Below are 23,941 nucleotides of genomic sequence, written 5' to 3'. Positions count from 1 at the left end.
ATGTGTGTGTGTGTCAAAGAGTAGAAGTGGGAAACCTGGATGGAGGGCATTGGCGGAAGCTGTAGATCCGCGCCTGCGTGGGTCTCGGGGGGTGTTGTGTTGTTGAAAGGTGTGGGAATCTGACTGGAGTTTAAATACAGCACAGCAACACTCTCGACGGATGTACTGCACGGTGCTGTAGTCGTTGTGTCTCAACGTTTTCCTACTAGTTCTTCCCATGGTCTTGCTCCCAGTCTCACCACAGCCCCCACCCATCATGTTGGGAGAGGCATGGCCATCATAATCATCTGGAAGTGAAATGAACCAGATCCCTGCTGCAAAGTAAACTGTAAAGCTTTCTTTGGTTTCCCTAATCTATCTAGTCCAACAGGGACCCCTGTTTATTACCCATAGAGATTTTGCAATCAAAGAAAGAGAGATTATTGGATATGGCCCTATCTTTCTGACTGCCATCAATCCACGGTTTCTGGTTTGGGAATGTTTTAATTGTTGCTATGGGAACGGCATCTTCAATGCACTTTCTAATGAACTCGCTCACCGAATCAGCGTATTCGTCAATGTTGTTGTTGGACGCAGTGTTGGACGCCTTGCGGGGGAGGGCCTTATATGCGTCGAGGAAGTTAGAATAGCAATGATCCAAGGCTTTACCAGCCCTGGTTGCGCAATCGATATGCTGATACAATTTAGGGAGTCTTGTTTTCAGATTAGCCTCGTTAAAATCCCCAGCTACAATGAATGCAGCCTCAGGATATGTGGTTTCCAGTTTGCATAGAGTCAAATAAAGTTCGTTCAGGACCATCAATGTGTCTGCTTGGGGGGGAATATATACGGCTGAGATTATAATCGAAGAGAATTCCCTTGGTAGGTAACGCGGTCGATATTTCATTGTGAGGAATTCTAAATCAGGTGAACAGAAGGACTTGAGTTCCTGTAAGTTGTTGTGACCACACCACGTCACGTTAACCATAAGGCATACGCCCCCGCCCCTAATCTTACCAGAAAGATGTTTGTTTCTGTCGGTGCGATGTGTGAAGAAACCAGCTGGCTGCAACGATTCCGTTAGAGTCTCTCGAGTGAGCCATGTTTCCGTGAAGCAAAGAACGTTACAGTCTCTGATGTCCCTCTGGAATGCTACGCTTGCTCGGATTTCATCAACCTTGTCAAGAGACTGGACATTGGAGAGAAGAATGCTAGGGAGTGGTGCGCGATGTGCCCGTCTCCGGAGCCTGACCAGAAGACCGCTTCGTTTCCCTCTTTTTCGAGGTCTTTGTTTTGGGTCGCAGGCTGGGATCCATTCCGTTGTCCTGGGTGAAAGGCAGAACACAGGATCCGCTTCGGGAAAGTCATATTCCTGGTCGTACTGATGGTGAGTTGACGTTGCTCTTAAATTCAGTAGTTCTTCCCGACTGTATGTAATGAAACCTAAGATTGCCTGGGGTACCAATGTAAGAAATAACACGTAAAAATACAAAAAACTGCATAGTTTCCGAGGAACGTGAAGCAAGGCGGCCATCTCTGTCGGCGCCGGAAGTAGTCATATATCACTAGCCAATTTAAATATATCACTAGCCACTTTAAACAATGCTACTTAATATAATGTTTACATACCCTACATTACTCATCTCATATGTATATGTATATGTATATATTGTACTCTATATCATCTACTGCATCTTTATGTAATACATGTATCACAAGCCACTTTGTTTACATACCCTACATTACTCATCTCATATGTATATACACTGTACTCTATACCATCTACTGCATCTTGCCTATGCCGTTCTGTACCATCACTCATATATCTTTATATACATATTCTTTATCCCTTTACACTTGTGTGTATAAGGTAGTAGTTTTGGAATTGTTAGGTTAGATTTACTCGTTGGTTATTACTGCATTGCCGGAACTAGAAGCAAAAGCATTTTGCGACACTCGCATTAACATCTGCTAACCATGTGTATGTGACAAATACATTTGATTTGATTTACTAGTTTAATAGCATATTGTAATGGTTTTCTGGGGAAAGAGAGGCGGACCAAAATGCAGCGTGGTTAGTTTTGTACATCTTTAATAGAGAGGAAAGTACAACAATCTACAAAACAAGAAACGTGAAAAAACCAAAACAGCCCTATCTGGTGCCACAAACACAAAGACAGGAACAATCACCCACAAAACAGGCTACCTAAATATGGTTCCCAATCAGAGACAATGACTAACACCTGCCTCTGATTGAGAACCATATCAGGCCAAACATAGAAATAGACAAACCAGACACACAACATGGAATGCCCACCCAGCTCACGTCCTGACCAACACTAAAACAAGGAAAACACACACGAACGATGGTCAGAACGTGACAGTACACCCCCCCCCCCCCAAGGTGCGGACTCCGAACGCACAACCTAAACCTGTAGGGGAGGGTCTGGGTGGGCATCTGTCCGCGGTGGCGGCTCTGGCGCTGGACGTGGACCCCACTCCATAATTGTCTTAGTCCACTTAGCGTCCCTTGAGTGGTGACCCTCACTGCTAACCTTGGCCTAGGAACCCTAACAACGGGCCCCACTGGACTGAGGGGCAGCTCCGGACTGATGGGCAGCTCCGGACTGAAGGGCAGCTCGGAACTGAGGGGAAGCTCAGGCAGGTTGATGAATCTAGCAGATCCTGGCTGGCTGGTGGTTCCGGCAGATCCTGGCTGACTGGCAGTTCTGGCAGATCCTGGCTGACTGGCAGTTCTGGCAGATCCTGGCTGACTGGCGGTTCCGGCAGATCCTGGCTGACTGACGGCTCTGGCAGATCCTGGCTGACTGACGGCTCTGGCAGTTCCTGGCTGACTGGCGGATTCTGGCTGAATGGCGGATCCTGGCTGACTGGCAGTTCTGGCAGATCCTGGCTGACTGGCAGTTCCGGCAGATCCTGGCTGACTGGCGGTTCCGGCAGATCCTGGCTGACTGGCGCATCCTGGCTGACTGGCAGTTCTTGCAGATCCTGGCTGACTGGCAGTTCTGGCGGATCCTGGCAGACTTGCGGATCCTGGCTGAATGGCGGATCCTGGCTGAATGGCAGTTGTGGCAGATCCTGGCAGTTCTGGCAGATCCTGGCTGAATGGCTGATCCTGGCTGAATGGCGGATCCTGGCGGATTTAACTGATCCTGGCTGACTGGCGGCTCTGGCGGATCCTGGCTGACTGGCGGCACTGGCGGATCCTGGCTGACTGGCGGCACTGGTGGCTCCTTGCAGACTGGCGGCACTGGGCAGACGGGCGGCACTGGCGGCTCTGGGCAGACGGGCGGCTCAGTCGTCGCTGGGCAGACGGGCGGCTCAGGCGGTGCTGGGCAGACGGGCGGCTCAGGCGGCGCTGGGCAGACTGGAGGCACTGGAATGAGGGGCGGGAGCTCTGGCAGCGCTGGACAGGCGGGAGACTCCGGCTGCGCTGGAGAGGAGGAAGGCTCTGGCCACGTTGGACAGAGAAGCTCTGGCGCCTCTGGACTGAGGGGCTCTGGTGCCACTGGACTGAGGGGCTCTGGCGCATCTAGACTGAGGGGCTCTGGCGCCTCTGGACTGAGGGGCTCTGGCGCATCTAGACTGAGGGGCGGATACTCTGGTAGCGCCGGACAGGCGGGAGCACCTGTGTGGACGGAGAGACAGCCTGGTGCAGGGTGCCGGCACTGGTGGTACCGGGCTGGGGACACACACCTCAGGGCGAATGCCTTGCATACGACGCCAAATCAACTGCTCTCTCTCTTCACACTCCCCCAATTCTATTAACACCTCCTCGAGTGTCTCCTCATCTCCCATCCGTTCACTCTCCTCCATTCTGTCCAATAACTCCTTGACCCTCTCAGACTCAGCCCTCAGCTTCGCCGATAGCTCCGATAAAATCCATGGCTCTTTACAGTAAACAGGGGGAGTTGGCTCAGGTCTGACCCCCCCCCCCAATACATTTTTGGGGGTGCCTCTCGGGCTTCCAGCCGCTCTGCCGTGCTAGCTCCTCATAATGTCGCCTCTCTGCTTTCGCTGCCTCCAGCTCGGCTTTGGGGCGGCAATATTCCCCTGGCTCTGCCCAGGGTCCTTTCCCGTCAAGGATCTTCTCCCAAGTCCATTTTCCAAATAGTGCAGCCTCTCCCACTGCTACTGCTGCTGCTGCTGCTGCTGCCTCTGTTGCTTCTCCTGCTGCTGCCTTTGCTGCTGCTGTTGCTCCTGCTGCACCTGTCGCTTCTCCTGCTGCTGCCTCTGTTTACCACGCCGCTTGGTCCTTGGTTGGTGGGTGATTCTGTTACGGTTTTCTTCTGGGGAAAGAGAGGCGGACCAAAATGCAGCGTGGTTAGTTTTGTACATCTTTAATAGCGATGAAAGTACAACAATCTACAAAACAAGAAACATGAAAAAACCAAAACAGTCCTATCTGGTGCCACAAACACAAAGACAGGAACAATCACCCACAAAACCCAACACAAAACAGTCCTATCTGGTGCCACAAACACAAAGACAGGAACAATCACCCACAAAACCCAACACAAAACAGGCTACCTAAATATGGTTCCCAATCAGAGACAATGACTAACACCTGCCTCTGATTGAGAACCATATCAGGCCAAACATAGAAATAGACAAACCAGACACACAACATAGAATGCCCACCCATCTCACGTCCTGACCAACACTAAAACAAGGAAAACACACACGAACGATGGTCAGAACGTGACACATATACATGAAGACCATTGTTCTTTGTACTGTGGTCATGCTTGTCAATACTGTACTGTGGTCATGCTTGTTAGAAATGTATATATATATTCAATGTAGTATTTTTTTTTATAGTACATGATAATGACTAAGAACATATATACCAAGACACAAGGTTATCAGAATTACTGTAACATACATGAGATATTAGACAAGACTGCCATCTGCTGGAAAACTGAACAAATACAGTTATTACACTAGGAAACTCAGGCTAACAGATGTTCAATACATGTTGATGCATAAATAATGTCATTTACAGTTTTTTACAATCGCTAGGACCCATTTCTCAATACTTAGGTCATTTTTTCAAAACTCTTCACACAGTGAGCATAACTAACTTACAGCTTGGCACAGCAGTTAATTCCACATTCAAAACACTACATACATGTCTCATGTGATTCCAAAATACAAGAATTTGTATATACACCATCTACCGATACAGATACAGTAGCAATGCTAGTAAACCCTATCATGTGCATTTGGCAGGTTCTCATCCACGTCACATCTTATGTCATCTTGGGCAATACACCTAGGAAAGTATATTTTTTCATGCCTGGTCCATCCCTGGCAATCTTCTGCAGATATGTCCAGGCATCAAGCCTTCATTGCGTCCAGGAGGGACAATTGATCATGTGGATGGTGGTCATAAACCTTCCACCTCCAAAAGGAAAATAATTCCTCTATGAGGTTGAGGAACGGAGAGTAAGGAAGGAGGAAAAATGACATCATCCTGGGATGGGCTGCAAACCACTCTGTGACTGCAGGAGTGGTGAAACGCCACATTGTCCCATACAATCACAAACATTTTCGCCTCACTGTGACCCTCTCCTCACCTGGCACAACCCTTCCATAGAGGTCACCAGGAATGAAATGAGACGCTCGGTGTTGTATGTCCCAATTAGAGGTTTGTGTAACAGCCATCCATCAGAGGATATTGCTGCACACATTGTGATATTGGCAACCCTCTGGCCCGGGATATCTACTGAGGCTCTTTTCCCAATTACATTCCTTCCTCGCCACCGTGTTTTGGCCCATTTGAAACCAGCCTCATCCACAAAGATGAATATGTGGGGTGTTCTTCTGGCTTCAATCCCCATGACTCTCTACAATAAATCCACAAGACAACATAAGAGTTAGGCTATTACGGTAGTTTACATTATACCTTAAAACATGCCATTGTGTGCCTCTGCCCTGTTTGGTTTTGTTCAAAACCAGTTCTATATTTTATAGTCATCTTACCTGGACTTATTGGTTCCTGAGATGCTTGACTCATTCAGAGTTCCTCTCAAAGGGGACAGTGCCCAACTGCTTCATCCTGACTTGATGTTGTTTCAGGACTCTAGAAATAGTTGTCATGCTTACATTGTCTGCCAACACTCTGTCCCGAATCTCTGTGAGTTTTTTGCCATTGTTTCTGATGACCATATCAACGATAGCAGTTTCCTGCACAGCAGTGAAAATCCTACCTCTCCCGCCTGTAGGAGGTAACCGTTGGGTCCTAAGCAGAAATACACAAACAATTACACACAAGTAGGTTTGGAGGCTTTGCTCAATACACTTCTGTAATGTGCAGTTCAGTCAGATGCCCTTGCAGAATGCACATCTTACCTGTTGTTTTGCCGGAAATTTCTCAGAATAGATGCCACTGTTGAGTGTTGCAGATTTGGCTGCACTCTCAGACCAGCCTCTCTCATTGATAGATCATAATATATTACATGATCAATTATAGTAGCCCTAATCTCATCTGAGACTACAGCTCTTGATCTTCCTCTCGGTCTTCTTCCACCACTCATATGTACTCCTCTCCCTCTCCCAGCCACTCTTCTTCCTCTGTCAGTCACTTCTCTATCTCTGGCTGGGTCCATGTTTACATTACAGTACAGCATTATTCCTAAAATGTCCCCTTTTGTATAGATGGTAATGAAATTGAAAGACTAACACCTGTGTAGGTGTTCATCTACAATGGGAATCAGCTGTGGTTGGTCTAATTGTTTTGATAGTATTTCATTTTTTAGATTTGGAAAATATTTCGCTATTACTGTAGAAATGTAGCAAATGTATGTCTTATTCAATTTTGTGTAATTTTAGGTTTTGAATTTAAGTTGAACAGTTTTGAAAAGAGTATGTAAACATGTGCAAATTGGCCTGTAGGTACATAGAGTTTTGGTGGTGGTTGTGTCTGAGTGAGAAAAGAGTTTATGAAAATTTAAAGATGTAGTCATTGAATGCATTTTGTGCCAAATCAATGAAAAATGATCCATAGTTTAGCCCACATAGACTGCTGTTATGCTCATTGTGTGAAGAATTTTGAAAAAGTGACCTAAGTATTGAGAAATGGGTTCGAGCAATTGTAAAAAACTGTAAGTTTGTGATGAAATGTGAATTGAAACTGTAAATAGTTACAAAAAAATAACAATACAAATCGATTTCTTCAGTAAATAGTAAAAAGTCATTGAATTAAAACATAATAAAATATTTAATGAGGAAAAATTATAGAGAAATATTAAACATGCTAAACTCATGTTAAACAACAACTGTGGTGTGTGTGTGTGTGTGTGTGTGTGTGTGTGTGTGTGTGTGTGTGTGTGTGTGTGTGTGTGTGTGTGTGTGTGTGTGTGTGTGTGTGTGTGTGCGTGCATGCATGCATGAGTATACGTGTGTGTGCGCGCCCGTGTGTTTGTGTGTGAGCTGATGTCATCCTCTGAAAAGCTGGTCAGGTTCACACCATCAAATCATCTTCGTATATGCAGCAGAAGAGGCGACTGAAGAATCTCATGACTCTGCTTTTCTTTGGTTTAATGACCACAACATCTTCTGGAAATGAGAAGGAGAATATCAATCACAACAGCTTAAATTAGTTAGTTACAAAACTGTCATGTTAAAATAAAACAATAGCTAATACCTTATATTACAGAGGGAAATGAAAACCTGTCAAAGTGTTAATGTAACTCACCTGACTGGAATTCAACTGGTTCATCCGTAACCTTAAGGTGGACTGGATTAGTGGCCGGGGGTGTTGTGATGTTGTCCACCTTAACTGGGGCATCAACCAGGGGTGTTGTGATGTTGTCCACCTTAACTGGGGCATCAACCAGGGGTGTTGTGATGTTGTCCACCTTAACTGGGGCATCAACCAGGGGTGTTGTGATGTTGTCCACCTTAACTGGAGCATCAACCAGGGGTGTTGTGATGTTGTCCACCTTAACTGGGGCATCAACCACTGGTGTTGTGATGTTGTCCACCTTAACTGGGGCATCAACCAGGGGTGTTGTGATGTTGTCCACCTTAACTGGGGCATCAACCAGGGGTGTTGTGGTGTTGTCCACCTTAACTGGGGCATCAACCAGGGGTGTTGTGATGTTGTCCACCTTAACTGGGGCATCAACCAGGGGTGATGTGATGTTGTCCACCTTAACTGGGGCATCAACCAGGGTTGTTGTGATGTTGTCCACCTTAACTGGGGCATCAACCAAGGGTGTTGTGATGTTGTCCACCTTAACTGGGGCATCAACCAGGGGTGTTGTGATGTTGTCCACCTTAACTGGGGCATCAACCAGGGTTGTTGTTGTGTTGTCCAGCACTTTGTCATGGATAGTGGTCAAGGGCTTTTTGATGTCTGGCAGTGACAGGGGTTGAAGCAACTCCAACACCTTGACAGGGTTAGGGACAAATTTGTCGGCGATTGCCAGGTTCAGGTCCACAGGCTGAAAGCAAAAATATGAAATATTTAAGACAGTTATTATTTAACATAACATTTGCAACATTGCAGATGTACTATTTTTTTTAAACATTTGACCAATATTGACAACAATACATTTTTGGATCTGAGACAATTGAATGAGTGGACTTTAATAAGATAAACACTTAAAACCATCGCTTACTCTATTGCTCCCTGAATCTTCAGCCTCGTTGACGTCTGCTGCTGAGAGGAACATCTTGGGGTACAATTTCTTTGCAAACATGTTTGCCACCACTAAACATCTCTCCTCATCACATGTGAAGGCTTCACTCCCCAGGCACTGGGATGATGGGTACCTCTTCATGTACTCCCAGTAGAAGGTGTAAGCCCAGTACTTCTTACTGTCAGAGTCGGTACACTTCTCCAGCTCCTCATTAACGATGTTGCGGAATCTGGCAGTGATGCTTTGAAACAGCGTGCAGATACGATCGTCGATAGTGAGGAACTCTGACTCAAGGTCGTCTGATGCAGGAGGGTGCTTCTCCAAGAATAGCAGGACCATTGGTTTCAGGATGATTTTCGTGCCAAAGCCTGGCTTGGCATTAGTGGCGAAGCTTGGCAATGCTGTGCAGGATGTCAGGGCAAAGCCTGAGGGTGGAATGCAGGGTGCTGGGGAAAAGCCTGGGGGTGGAATGCAGGGTGCTGGGGAACAACCTGGAGGTGGAATGCAGGGTGCCGGGGCATTGCCTGTTGGTGGCGGACAAAATTAAGATCAGTCTTACAAAAAAACTGGAAGTGGCACTCTAGTGCCCTTTTCACCTGCGTTAACACCTGATGTACTTAACAAAAGTCACCTCTCAACAAGTGGTCTAGGTATGTCATGACATTGCACAAGTGTGGGGTTTGGGCCGTTTATCTTTTGTTCTATATTGCTTCTTTATTGTTCCTCGAGAAATGGGGGAGACCGATGACATCACGGATCACCATCAGACCAACACCTTGATTAGCCTGCCCCTTGAAGTTGGCAGTTGTCTCTAAGAAACTGTATTTTGTTAAAAACTGAGTCAAAATCACTTTCTGAGTCAAGATCACTTTCTGAGTCAAAATGCAAGTCCAGATCTAGTGCTCAGATTTTTTTAAAACATGACTTTAAAAAAAGTTAACCTATGCAACATGAACTATTTCAAACCTGTTCTGTAGCAATGAGGTTTGTTCAGTAGGATTTTGGCCCAATACATTATCACTGCATATTGGCAACACTTGGATTGGCCTGCCAATGTTGATCTTTTCAGACCGTGTGTTTAAATAATATATATATATATTTTTTGATATATGATAACACTGGTAATTAGATAATGTGTTGTATTATTTGGGAGGCACAGCTGAGTGAGCATAATAATTCACTTGAATTTTTTTACAGGACTGATGGCCTGCATCTGATGGTCAGTCTGAGGGGAGAGAGAAGCAGTGAGGCTGCCTCTCAACCGACTCCTCTGCACTCCAGCTGAGGGTGAAACTCAAGGCCAACTGCATTTCCACCTCAAGCACCAATTCATGTTGTTACTCCCATGACGAGTGAGATATCCCTCAATATAAAAACAGAAGCCAAGTCGCTAATAATAACACAAGCTTATTGGAACACTTTGCCATTCTCATTCATTACAGCTTGCAGTGCTGGTTGTAGCGTGAGTGGAAATAAGGACAACTCGCATTTTATGGCTTTAAGTGTTGAACAAAGTGTTGACAATGCTGAATAACAACTTAAACATACTCATTAAAAGAACAGCTCCATGCTGTATTCGTTGAGTCTCTCTCTTGTCGTGGATTTCAAGGTTTTGAAGTGTCACAATATGAAATTTGCTGTGCGTTCAATACTTCATTTTTACAGTCTATGGCTCAAGGAAAATGTGCAGGCTATCTGATTGGCCAGCGGTAGGCCTATACATTAGGTGCAGTTGATTTGCTCTCTGCACCTGCAGGGTAGGCGGAGTTCTACCTTCAGACACATGAAATGGTTCAAAATGGGAACACTATGCCTTCCTGGTGCTAGTGCTGCTGAATCAAGTGCACCTACCCTCAACAGCGTGAAAGTAATACAAAAAATAGGAACGTATGGCTTTATTTATTTATTTTTTACATACATGTTTGGTGATTGACTAGAAATGCCTTGGAGATCGACCAGTCGATTGCGATCGGCCGGTTGGTGACCACTGCTTTAGTGTGTGTAATTTACTGGATTTATACTTGGGATATCGCTTTTCAAAAGGAAAAGTTCATCCATTTCTGGAGGACGTCTTTCACTTAATTACCAAACTGTCTAGTTATAAAACTTGAGCCAGTAAGTTCCATTACAGTGAAAATGATCACCTGTCAAAGTGATTGTGACAGTGTAACTCACCTGACTGAAGGACAAGTGTTTCATCCAAAACCTCAAGGTTGACTGGATTAGTGGTCAGGGGTGTTGTGATGTCTACCACTTTGACAGGGTTCGGGGTCTCTAGGATTGCCAGGTTCAAGTCCACAGACTGAAAGCAACAAGGACACAATATGTAACAGAACATTTGCTGCATTTCATATCTCCTTTTTCCCAAATTATTTGTATTGTTATCAGAGAAAATTGAATGAGTGGACATTCATAAGGATAAACACTTGAAATCATCACTTACTCCATTGCTGCCTGAATCTTCAGCCATGTCGAAGTCTGCTGCTGAGGGGAGCATCTTGGGGCACATCTTCTTTGCAAACATTTTGGCCACCACTAAACATCTCTCCTCATCACATGTGAAGGCTTCAATCCCCAGGCACTGGGATGATGGGTACCTCTTCATGTACTCCCAGTAGAAGGTGTAAGCCCAGTACTTCTTACTGTCAGAGTCGGTACACTTCTCCAGCTCCTCATTAACGATGTTGCGGAATCTGTCAGTGATGCTTTGAAACAGCGTGCAGATACGATCAGTGATAGTCAGGAACTCTGACTCAAGGTCCTCTGATGCAGGAGGGAGCCTCTCCAAGAAAAACAGGACCATTTGTTTCAGGATGACTATCGTGCCAAAACCCTGCATGGCATTAGCGGCAATGCTTGGCGACGAGGTGCAGGTTGCCAGGGCAAAGCCTGGGGGTGGAATGCAGGGTGCTAGGGAAAATTCTGTTGGTGGGGTGCAGTGTGCCGGGGTAAAGCCTGGTGGTGGGGTGCAGTGTGCCGTGGCAACGCCTGTTGGTGGCGGACAAAGTGAAGATCAGTCTATTGTTGGGTTTTTTACATACATGTTTAGTGATTGACTAGGAATGCCTTGGAGATCGACCAGTCGATTGCGATTGGCCGGTTGGTGACCACTGCTTTAGTGTGTGTACTTTACTGGATTTATACTTGGGATATCGCTTTTCAACAGGAAAAGTTCAACAATCTCTGGAGGACGTCTTTAACTTAATTACCAAACTGTCTAGTTATAAAACTTTAGCCAATAAGTTACATTACAGTGAAAATGATCACCTGTCAAAGTGATTGTGACAGTGTAACTCACCTGACTGAAGGACAAGTGTTTCATCCAAAACCTCAAGGTTGACTGGATTAGTGGTCAGGGGTGTTGTGATGTCTACCACTTTGACAGGGTTAGCGGTCTCTAGGATTGCCAGGTTCAAGTCCACAGACTGAAAGCAACAAGGACACAATATGTAACAGAACATTTGCTGCATTTCATATCTCCTTTTTCCCAAATTATTTGTATTGTTATCAGAGAAAATTGAATGAGTGGACATTCATAAGGATAAACACTTGAAATCATCACTTACTCCATTGCTGCCTGAATCTTCAGCCTTGTCGAAGTCTGCTGCTGAGGGGAGCATCTTGGGGCACATCTTTTTTGCAAACATTTTGGCCACCACTAAACATCTCTCCTCATCACATGTGAAGGCTTCAATCCCCAGGCACTGGGATGATGGGTACCTCTTCATGTACTCCCAGTAGAAGGTGTAAGCCCAGTACTGCTTACTGTCAGAGTCGGTACACTTCTCCAGCTCCTCATTAACAATGTTGTGGAATCTGGCAGTGATGCTTTGAAACAGCATGCAGATACGATCAGTGATAGTCAGGAACTCTGACTCAAGGTCCTCTGACGCAGGAGGGAGCCTCTCCAAGAATAGCAGGACCATTTGTTTCAGGATGACTTTGGTGCCAAAGCCCTGCATGGCATTAGCGGCCAAGCTTGGCGACGAGGTGCAGGTTGCCAGGGCAAAGCCTGGGGGTGGAATGCAGGGTGCTGTGGAAAAGCCTGGTGGTGGGGTGCAGTGTGCCGTGGTAAAGCCTGTTGGTGGCGAACAAAGTGAAGATCAGTCTTAAATAAAAACTCAGGCTTTATTGTTGGGTTGTTTACATACATGTTTGGTGATTGACTAGGAATGCCTTGGAGATCGACCAGTCGATTGCGATTGGCCGGTTGGTGACCACTGCTTTAGTGTGTGTACTTTACTGGATTTATACTTGGGATATCGCTTTTCAACAGGAAAAGTTCAACAATCTCTGGAGGACGTCTTTAACTGAATTACCAAACTGTCTAGTTATAAAACTTGAGCCAGTAAGTAACATTACAGTGAAAATGATCACCTGTCAAAGTGACTCACCTGACTGAAGGACAAGTGTTTCATCCAAAACCTCAAGGTTGGTCAGGGGTGTTGTGATGTCTACCACTTTATCAGGGTTAGGGGGCTCTGGGATTGCCCGGATCATGTCCACAGACTGAAAGCAACAAGGAAACAATATTTAACAGAACATTTGTTACATTTCATACCTCCTCTTTACCAACATTTATTTGTATTTTTATCAGAGAAAATTGAATGAGTGGACTTTCATAAGGATGCTTACCCCACTGCTCCCTACTTCATCCACATTAAAGTCTTCCACTGAGAGGAGCATCTCTAGCTGGAGATTGTTCAGCAATATTCTGCCGATTATGTCGGCCACCACTAAAAATCTCTCCTCATCAAATGAGAAGGCTTCAATCCCCTGGGGTGATGGGTACATCTTCATGTACTCGCAGTAGAAAGTGTCAGCCCAGATGCTCTTACTATAAGAGTTGATACACTTCTCCAGCTCCTTGTTGACGATGTTGTTGGATCTGGCAGTGATGCTCTGAATTAGAGTGCAGATATGATCTGCGATAGTGAGTGGTGGGTGGCAAGATGCCGGGGGAAAGCCTGGTGGTGGGGGGCATGACGCCGGGATAAAGCCTGATTGTGGGGGGCAGGATGCCTGGGCAAAGCCTGGTGGTGGGGGGAGCAATGCCTGGGCAAAGCCTGGTGGTGGGGGGCACTTTGCCGGGGCAAAGCCTGGTGGTGGGTGGCAGGATGCAAGGGCAACGCCTGGTGGTGGCTGGCAGGATGCCTGGGCAAAGCCTGGTGGTGCTGGGCAGGATAGATGGGCAAACCCTGGTGGTGGGGGGCATGATAGAGGGGCAAGGCCTGGTGTTTGGGGGAATGATGCCTGGGAAAATCCTGGTGGTGGGGGGCAGGATAGAAGGGCAAAGCCTGGTGGTGGGGGGCATGATAGAGGGGCAAAGAATGGTGGTGGGGGGCATGATAGAGAGGCAAAGCCTGGTGGTGGGGGGCATGATAGAGGGGAAAAGCCTGGTGGTGGGGGACATGATGCCGGGGAAAAGCCTGCTGGGAGTGGGCATGATGCCGGGGCAAAGACTGGTGGTAGGGTGCAGGATGCCTGGGCAAAGCCTGGTGGTGGGGGGCAGGATAGATGGGCAAACCCTGGTGGTGGGGGGCATGATAGAGGGGCAAGGCCTGGTGTTGGGGGGCATGATGCCTGGGAAAATCCTGGTGGTGGGGGGCAGGATAGAGGGGCAAAGCCTGGTGGTGGGGGGAAGGATAGAAGGGCAAAGCCTGGTGGTGGGGGGCATGATAGAGGGGCAAAGAATGGTGGTGGGGGGCATGATAGAGAGGCAAAGCCTAGTGGTGGGGGGCATGATAGAGGGGCAAAGCCTGGTGGTGGGGGACATGATGCCGGGGAAAAGCCTGCAGGTGGAATACAGGGTGCTGAGTGTTTTACCCCAACATTCCCTTGAAATTAGAAGGAAAAAATCTATCTCATACGAACACAACTTATTGCGAAACTGTCTAGTTTCAAAACATTAGCTAATAAGTTATATTACAGTAAGACATGGACACCTGTCAAAGTGATCCGTGTCAATTTAACTCACCTGACTGGAGGTCAACTGGAGTCGTGGTCATGGTTGTTGTGATGTTGTCCACTTTGACGGGGTTAGTGATTAGGGGTGCTGTGACAGACTGAAAGCAACAAGGACATCATATTTAATGTAATATTTGCGACATTGCAAATCTTCTTTTTTACCAACAACAACAACAAAAATGCTTTGTATGAGTGGACTTTCATAAAGATAAACACTTGTAATTATTGCTCACCTCACTGCTCCCTGAAGCTGGTGTCCCTTCATCCACGTCCTTCAGCTTTACCAGCTCCTCGACCACATGGTGAACCATGTGCCTCGTTAGCATGGTGGCCCTGGCAGATGTTGCAAACTTAAGTACAAGCTCTGTGCCAGTATAGTGGTGAAGATGAGTATGGATGTTTGTCACCATCTCAAGGATCTGGTGCCAGCCAATGTGCCAGTTGGCCTTGCCCCCTTTCTTTGTGACTTTGACCCCACACAGTGACAGCTGGTGGATTATGTCATTTATGAGGGGCCAGTAATGAAGGTTGATGTCTTCCTCTAGGTGTTCTTCGAAGACTACATAAACTATCATACCAATGATGTTCCTCAGGAGCTCCGAGGAGATTACCAGCTGGTCAGGGCACTTTGGACGAACCTCGCTCGCCTTGGGCTCTGATAGCCAGCTGCGGATAGAGCTTAATGGAATGTAGTCAGCAGGAGCTTCAAACAGCCTCTGGACTTTGGTGCTCACAGCTTCAATGATGGTGCTGATCAAGGTGGAACTTTGGGTGAAAAGAGCTCTCCTAAGGTCCTCAGGGCTGTTTAGGCACTGGATCTTACGGTTGAGTGAGTGGACCATCCTGACACCAGTGGAACGGGAGTAGTAGACTTGAGCGACAGGAGGAGCCTTCAGAACTCTAGAGAGGTTCTCCACTACTGCCAGCACTATGGTGACACTCATGTCACTCAGGGCCATGGAGGACCGGTCACAGGGGCTTTCCATCTGGCAGGACCAGAGGGCCTGGAGCAGCCTGGACACGATGTCCACCACCACCTTAGAGGGACAGCACAGCTCGGAGTACGGCTGGAAGGCCAGGCTCTGGGAAATGCTCTTTAGAGCTCTTACAACTTCATCGCAGACCTCAGGGTTTCTAAAATATACAAGCCAGATAGAGAGAAGAGGAAACACTTTTATGCACTTTGAAATGCATCATCTGTAAGAAATGTGCTACATATAGTAAATGAAGTTTGATTGATATCGGTCCCTGCACTCGTCATTTCATTTAGCATCAGTAGATGGATAGAATAATACATAGACCAAATAACTGTAACATAAAGAGTGAATGTGACTCACAGGTAGGAGAGATCAGCAGTAAAGTCAAGTGAGTTAATGGCCTGACTAAGGTCGGTGGCCAACTCAGTAAAAGCCTCATGTTCAACGTCCCTCATTCTGAGTTGAGTGTTCACCTCCCAGGTCTGTCACAGGAAACAGGGGGTGCCATTAATGCCCATAGCAGTGAGGGGGAAATATTGATATCAATGTACCATGCTAAATAAGGACATTGTTTATTAGAAAGGATAACTCACTAAATGTATATTATCTCCACTTAACTTATACTGTAGAGATCTTTCTAATCTCTTACCAGGTGATTTATGTCATTCCCTTCCTCTGCTTCCTTTCTGAACCTTAAAATCAAATACAGAGCAACTGAACATTCCTGCCTTTTTTATTCTTCCTCTACTTTCACATTGATTTCCCATTGAGCCTATGACAGTGATTCAGTGGCGTAGCCAGACATTGGTTGATGGGTGGGCCTGCAGACATTTTGTGTGGGCCAGAAACTTCCTACTATTGTACACATTTTGCCATGAGGCTGAGAGAAAATGTTGCACTTTTAAAACTGACCGAAGCTACAATATAGATATGTTGACTGATAACGGCACTGAATTATGAGCTGTCTTGTTTTCTAAATGAACAAATGAAATAGGTAGTGGCATGGTGCCACTATATATGCCTCAATGCAGCCATATTTGTGGCTTATTGGGAGTGTGGCTTTCAGTTAGTTATTTTTGGCAACCCATCCCGTGAGAGTGAATGTCATTCCAGATCATGTGTTCTGTTATATTTCATCAAATGTGTGCACTGATTGCTATGAACTCTATCTGATGGTGTTTGTATGTTTAGGTAAAGAAGAAAAAACATGGCATTGAGGTCCTATAAAAGTAGAGGGGCTCTGTCATAAACCCTCAAAGTTACAGAATGGGAGGAAAATAAATAAGAAATGGAGTGAACTGCAGTACAGCAGCCTGGCCTTAAATACTAGACACAACATAGTAAATTTAAATCTGTCACAGTCAAATGAGTATGATATTTATCTTTATTTAACTAGGCAAGTCAGTTATGAACAAATTCTTATTTTCAATGACGGCCAAGGTTAACTGCTTGTTCAGGGTTAGAACGACAGATTTGTACCTTGTCAGCTCAACACTCTAACCACTAGGCTACCCTGCCGCTCCAATGATAATATTTTATGTTGTACATAAGAAATAAGGGTTTTTAAGCCAAAAACTAAATGAGGGAGGTTGGTTGGGGAAGACCCAAAGGTTGCGTGTTTGAATCACAACATGGACAACTTCATCATTTTAGCTAATTAGCAACTTTGCAACTACTTAGCATGTAATATACCCCTTCCCCTAACCATAACCCCTAACCCCTAGCCTAGCTAACGTTAGCCACCTAGCTGACGTTAGCTGTTCCATCCTCTGTGTAGCCTGCCGCTAGAATGGACGGAGAGGTATCCCTCGAGTCGCAACAAAATGTAATATAACGTTGCGGATAAAGTTCAGAATGATACAATTCTACCCCACCTGCCCTGAATGACGGGTCGTCACTGTTGCTAACAAACATACTGTGCAGATAATCTTCAAATTCATTGTTTTACACAATATTTTATCATAGCACTGGCTGACCACTGGCTTACCAACTCCCTTACCAAATTGGCTGACTTTTTATACTGTCATATGAAGGTTCATGTTCATTCTAGTATTCTGATTCCTAATTATATGGTACATAGTACAAGTAGCTGTACTCACCGCTCCAGGGACTTGTTCTTAACAAGCCAGTTGCTCATGTCCTCCACGGTGGTGTGGTGAGGGACATGACTCTGGAGGCCTTGACTCTGGAGCACCAAAAACTGCTTCATCAGCTTCTTCTGCAAGACAAATCATGTTGTCAATAAGACAACCTCGAGTTTGCTTTAGCCGGTCTGAATTGACAGGTGGGCGGGGTTTGTACTAGGGATGTGCCAGCAGCATACCACCATGCATCCCACTGCTGGCTTCAATCTGAAACTAAGCAGGGTTGGTCCTGGATGGGAGACCAGATGCTGCTGGCAGTGGTGTTGGAGGGCCAGTAGAAGGGCCTCTTTCCAATTCCCCAGTGTAGTGATTGGGGACATTAACCTGTGTAGGGTGCCGGCTTTCACATGGGGCGTTAAACGGGTGACTGGTCACTAGAGATCCCTTGGCACTTATTGTAAGAGTAGGGGTATGAACTCCAGTGTCATGACTAAATTCCAAATCTGGCCCTCATACCATCATGGCCACCTAATCATCCCCAGCTTCCAATTTGCACATTCATCCCCTTCCTCTCCCCTGTAACTATTCCCCAGGTCATTGCTGTAAATGAGAATGTGTTCTCAGTCAACTTACCTGGTAAAATACATGTGCATCTTTCCTTTTCAAGGTAATTTGATACAGGAATCAGTAAGTTTAAATTTTAAGCGGTTTGTTTAGGAGAACAAATCGATGCACTGACATTAGTTAAAAAAAACGCATACATTTTCCTTTTGAAATAAAAATGTGCTGTTGTTGATGGAGCTCATGAGCTGGACCTCGCTGAGCTGGATCTGTCTGAGCTGACTTCTCTCTGAGTGTGTGTGTGTGTGTGTGTGTGTGTGTGTGTGTGTGTGTGTGTGTGTGTGTGTGTGTGTGTGTGTGTGTGTGTGTGTGTGTGTGTGTGTGTGTGTGTGTGTGTGTGTGTAAATGATGTACAGTGGGTATCATAAGTACCCCCCTTGTGTCACGCCCTGGTCAAAGTATTTTGTGTTTATCTTTATGTATTTGGTCAGGCCAGGGTGTGGCATGGGGTTTTTGTAATTGTGGTGTGTTTGTCTTGGGGTTTTGGTGGTGGTATTGGGATTGTTGCTAGTAGGGTTATCTAGCCAGGTCTATGGCTGTCTGGAGTGGTTCTCAATTAGAGGCAGGTGCTTATCGTTGTCTCTGATTGGGAACCATATTTAGGCAGCCATGTTCTTTGAGTTTGTCGTGGGTGATTGTCCTATTTGTCTTGATGTCCTTGTTTTGTTAGTTGACACAAGTATAGGCTGTTTTCGGTTTTCGTTTCGTTTATTTTTGTAGTGTTTAGTGTTTAGTCGTGTTTACGTTTTGTTTAATAAATATGGATCGCAATCGACACGCTGCAGTTTGGTCCGACTCTCATTCATCACCACTAGAAAACCGTAACAGAACCACCCACCACCAACGGACCAAGCAGCGTGTGAACAGGCAGGAGCAGCCCAAAGAGGAGAGGCGCTATAAGGAGTTCTGGACATGGGAGGAAATCCTAAACGGAGAAGGACCCTGGGCTCAGCCTGGAGAATATCGCCGCCCCAAAGAGGAACTGGAGGCGGCGAGAGCAAAGAGGCGCCGTAATGAGGAGGCAGCACGGCGACTCGGAAGGAAGCCTGAGAATCAGCCCCAAAAATGTATTGGGGGGGGGGCTCAGGGAGAGTGTGGCAGAGTCAGGAGTCAGACCTGAGCCAACTCTCCCTGTTTATCGTGAGGAGCCTAGGAGGAGACCCGAACCAGAGCCGGTGTTGGAGGTGAGCGAGACAGAGACCGTGAAGGAGTTGATGGGGAAATTGGAGGAGAGAGAAATGAGGGAGTTGCTGTGTTGGTGCTTTTTGCATGGAATTCGCCCGACGGAACGTGTCGGGAATTTGATGGCACCTGGGTTAGCGCTCCATACTCGTCCTGAGGTGCGTGTTAGTCGGCTGGTGAAGTTGGTACCAGCTTCACGTACCAGGCCTCCTGTACACATCCCTAGCCTTGCACGTCCTGTGCCAACACTGCTCTCAAGATCTCCAGTACGCTTTCACGGTCTAGCCCATCCTGTGCCACCTCCACACTCCAGTCCTCCGGTAGCAGCTCCCCGCACCAGGCTTCCTGTGGGTGTCCTCGGTCCAGTAACACCAGTACCAGCACCACGCACCAGGCCTTCAGTGCGCCTCGCCTGTTCAGCGCAACCAGAGTCTCTCTCCTCTCCTGCGCTGCTGGATTCTCCCGCCTGTTTAGCGCAACCAGAGCTGCCAGTCTACATGGAGCAACCAGAGCTGTCAGTCTACATGGAGCAACCAGAGCTGTCAGTCTACATGAAGCAGCCAGAGATGTCAGTCTGCATGGAGCAGCCCGAGCTGCCAGTCTGCATGAAGCAGCCAGTCTACATGAAGCAGCCAGAGCTGTCAGTCTGCATGGAGCAGCCAGAGATGTCAGTCTGCATGGAGCAGCCAGAGATGTCAGTCTGCATGGAGCAGCCAGAGCTGTCAGTCTGCATGGAGCAGCCAGAGCTGTCAGCCTGCATGGAGCAGCCAGAGCTGTCAGCCTGCATGGAGCAGCCAGAGCTGTCAGTCTGCATGGAGCAGCCAGAGCTGTCAGTCTGCATGGAGCAGCCAGAGCTGTCAGCCTGCATGGAGCAGCCAGAGCTGTCAGTCTACATGAAGGAGCCCGAGCTGCCAGTCTGCATGAAGCAGCCAGTCTACATGGAGCAGCCAGAGCTGTCAGTCTGCATGACGCAGCCAGAGCTGTCAGTCTGCATAGAGCAGCCAGAACTGCCAGTCATCAAGGAGCTGCCAGTCTACATGGAGCAGCCAGAGCTGTCAGTCTGCACGGAGCTGTCAGTCTGCACGGAGCTGTCAGTCTGCAAGGAGCTGTCAGTCTGCAAGGAGCTGTCAGTCTGTAAGGAGCTGCCAGTCTGCAAGGGGCTGCCAGTCTGCACGGAGCCGCCAGAGCTGTCAGTCTGTAAGAAGCCGCCAGAGCTGTCAGCCTATATGGAGCAGCCAGTGCCGCCAGTCTGCCCAGCGCCGCCAGTGCCCCCAGTCTGCCCAGCGTCGCCAGTCTGCCCAGCGCCGCCAGTCTGCCCAGCGCCGCCAGTCTGCACAGCGCTGCCAGATCTGCCAGTCAGTCAGACTCTTCCAGATCTGCCAGTCAGTCAGACTCTTCCAGATCTGCCAGTCAGTCAGACTCTTCCAGATCTGCCAGTCAGTCAGACTCTTCCAGATCTGCCAGTCAGTCAGACTCTTCCAGATCTGCCAGTCAACCAGACTCTTCCAGATCTGCCAGTCAACCAGACTCTTCCAGATCTGCCAGTCAACCAGACTCTTCCAGATCTGCCAGTCAGCCAGGATCTGCCAGTCAGCCAGGATCTTCCAGATCTGCCAGTCAGCCAGGATCTGCCAGTCAGCCAGGATCTTCCAGATCTGCCAGTCAGCCAGGATCTGCCAGTCAGCCAGGATCTGCTGAGACCTGCCAGCCAGCCAGGATCTGGTAGATCTACCTACCTGCCTGAGCTTCCTCTCACTCCTGAGCTTCCTCTCACTCCTGAGCTTCCTCTCACTCCTGAGCTTTCTCTCACTCCCGAGCTTCCCCTCAGTCCCGAGCTGCCTCAGTCCCGAGCTGTCCTTCAGTCCCGATCTGCTCCTCAGTCCAGTGGGGTTCTGGGTGAGGACTACTAGGCCATGGTCGGCGGCGAGGGTGGACTATCCAGGGACGAAGGGAGAGGGGACTAAGACATTAATGGAGTGGGGTCCACGTCCCGCGACCATTGACAGATGCCCACCCGGACCCTCCCTATTGTTTTGAGGTGCGTTCGGGAGTCCGCAACTTAGGGGGGGGGGGGTTCTGTCACGCCCTGGTCAAAGTATTTTGTGTTTATCTTTATGTATTTGGTCAGGCCAGGGTGTGGCATGGGGTTTTTGTAATTGTGCGTGTTTGTCTTGGGGTTTTGGTGGTGGTATTGGGATTGCTGCTAGTAGGGTTATCTTGCAAGGTCTATGGCTGTCTGGAGTGGTTCTCAATTAGAGGCAGGTGCTTATCGTTGTCTCTGATTGGGAGCCATATTTAGGCAGCCATATTCTTTGAGTTTGTCGTGGGTGATTGTCCTATTTGTCTTGATGTCCTTGTTTTGTTAGTTGACACAAGTATAGGCTGTTTTTGGTTTTCGTTTCGTTTATTTGTTTTTGTAGTGTTTAGTGTTTAGTCGTGTTTACGTTTTGTTTAATAAATATGGATCGCAATCGACACGCTGCAGTTTGGTCCGACTCTCATTCATCACCACTAGAAAACCGTAACACCTTGCGTTACAAAGTGGGATCTTTTGTCAATGATCTACACAAAATACACAATGTAAAATTGAAACTAAACACATTTACAAATGAATAAAAATGAAATACCTAAAATATAGTCGTTGCATAACTATTCACCACCTTGTTTAGGCAAGCCTACCTTTGTTAAGGAGTCAAATGTGGCTTAACAAATCACATAAATTACATGGACGGTGTGAAAAAATAGGGCAAGACCTTGGAACTAAAGTTCTATCTGACATTTTGGGTCAAAAATGAGTTATTCACATAGAGATTCCCTTTAGGTGGTCCTTTTCATGTGAGATATGTCCGATTTTTCTTGAAATCCATTTACATTGAAATAAAAAGGTATAATCTGAAAGTTCTGTCTGAGCAAACATCTTTTAACTTGGTGATATGAGGTTCTGTCTTCAATCTAATTACACAATACTGAGTTGTAAGTAAAACATAATTGTCTGTAAGGTGATATACAGGGCATTTGGAAAGTATTTAGACCCCTTGACCTTTTTCAAATGTTGTTACATTACAGCCTTATTCTAAAATGGATTAAATGACATATTTTCCTCATCAATCTACACACGATATCCCATAATGACAAAGCAAAAACAGGTTTTCAGACAAGTTTGCAAATGTATTAAAGGTTAAAAACAGTAATACCTTTTTTACATAAGTATTCAGACCCTTTAATTTGAGAGTCAAAATTGAGCTCAGGTGCATCCTGTTTCCATTGATCATCCTTGAGATGAGTCCATCTGTTATAAATTCAAATTATTGTACATGATTTTGAAAGGTACATACTGTACCTGTCTATATAAGGTCCCACAGTTGACAGTTCATGTCAGAGCAAAAACCAAGTCATGAGGTGTAAGGAATTGTCCGTAGAGCTTTGAGACAGGATTGTGTTGAGCATTGAAGGTCCCCAAGAAGACAGTGGCCTCCATCATTCGTAAATGGAAGAAGTTTGGAACTACCAAGACTATTTCTAGAGCTGGACACCCAGCCAAACTGAGCAATAGGGGGAGAAGGGCCTTGATCAGGGAGGTGACCTAGAACCCGATGGTCAATATGAAGGAACTCCAGAGTTCCTCTGTGGAGATGGGAGAACCTTCCAGAAGGACAACCATCTCTGCAGCACTCCACCAATCAGGCCTTTATGGTAGTGGCTAGATGGAAGCCACTCCTCAGTATAAGGCACATGACAGCCGCTTGGATTTTTCCAAAAGCTTTCTCTGATCATGAGAAACAAGATTCTCTGGTCTGATGAAACCAAGAAAGAACTCTTCGGCCTGAATGCCAAGCGTCACATCTGGAGGAAACCTGTCACCATTCCTGATGCATGGTGGTGGCAGCATCATGCTGTGGGGATGTTTTTCAGCGTCAGGGGCTGGGAGACTAGTCAGGATTGAGGGAAAGATGAATGGAGCAAAGTACAGAGTGATCCTTGATGAAAACCTGCTCCAGAGCGCTCAGGACCTCAGACTGGGGCGAAGGTTCACCTTCCAACAGGACAACCACCCAAAGCACACAGCCAAGACAACGCAGGAGTGGCTATGGGACAAGTCTCTGAATATTCTTGAGTGGCCCAGGCAGAGCCCGGACTTGAACCTGACCGAACATCTCTAGAGAGACCTGAAAATAGCTGTGCAGCGACGCTTATATACAACCTGACAGAGCTTGAGAGGATCTGCAGAGAAGAATGGGAGAAATTCCCCAGATACAAGTGTGCCAAGCTTGTAGCGTAAAAGCCAAGAAGACTCAAGGCTGTAATCTCCGCCAAAGGTGCTTCAACAAAGTACTGAGTAAAGCGTCGGAATACTTACGTAAATGGGAAATATCTGTTTTATATTTTTATACATTTGCAAAAATGTCTAAAACCTGTTTTTAATTTGTAGTTTTGGGGTATTGTGTGTAGATTGAAGAGGGGA

At 46.7% G+C, this 23,941-nt stretch overlaps 1 protein-coding gene across 1 annotated transcript; it reads right to left on the bottom strand.

Annotated features, from left to right (window-relative positions):
- Nucleotides 1-8,594: 8,594 nt before the first annotated feature.
- On the bottom strand, nucleotides 8,595-16,067 carry LOC116357424 (uncharacterized). The gene is made up of 10 exons (XM_031804570.1): nucleotides 15,953-16,067; nucleotides 14,849-15,749; nucleotides 14,626-14,713; nucleotides 13,284-13,846; nucleotides 13,043-13,157; nucleotides 12,215-12,726; nucleotides 11,947-12,073; nucleotides 11,092-11,636; nucleotides 10,824-10,950; nucleotides 8,595-9,172 (listed from the first exon to the last, which is right to left on the bottom strand). Exons 1-10 carry the CDS (start codon nucleotides 16,045-16,047, stop codon nucleotides 8,595-8,597), a joined length of 3,651 nt encoding a protein of 1,216 aa, XP_031660430.1. The 5' UTR covers nucleotides 16,048-16,067.
- Between the last annotated feature and the right edge of the window lie 7,874 nt (nucleotides 16,068-23,941).

The sequence above is a fragment of the Oncorhynchus kisutch genome, linkage group LG25 (assembly GCF_002021735.2).
Source record: "Oncorhynchus kisutch isolate 150728-3 linkage group LG25, Okis_V2, whole genome shotgun sequence".
In the NCBI taxonomy this organism is placed as follows: Eukaryota; Metazoa; Chordata; class Actinopteri; order Salmoniformes; family Salmonidae; genus Oncorhynchus; species Oncorhynchus kisutch.
Note: the sequence above shows the minus strand (reverse complement) of the source record. Positions and strands in the feature narration are given on the sequence as shown.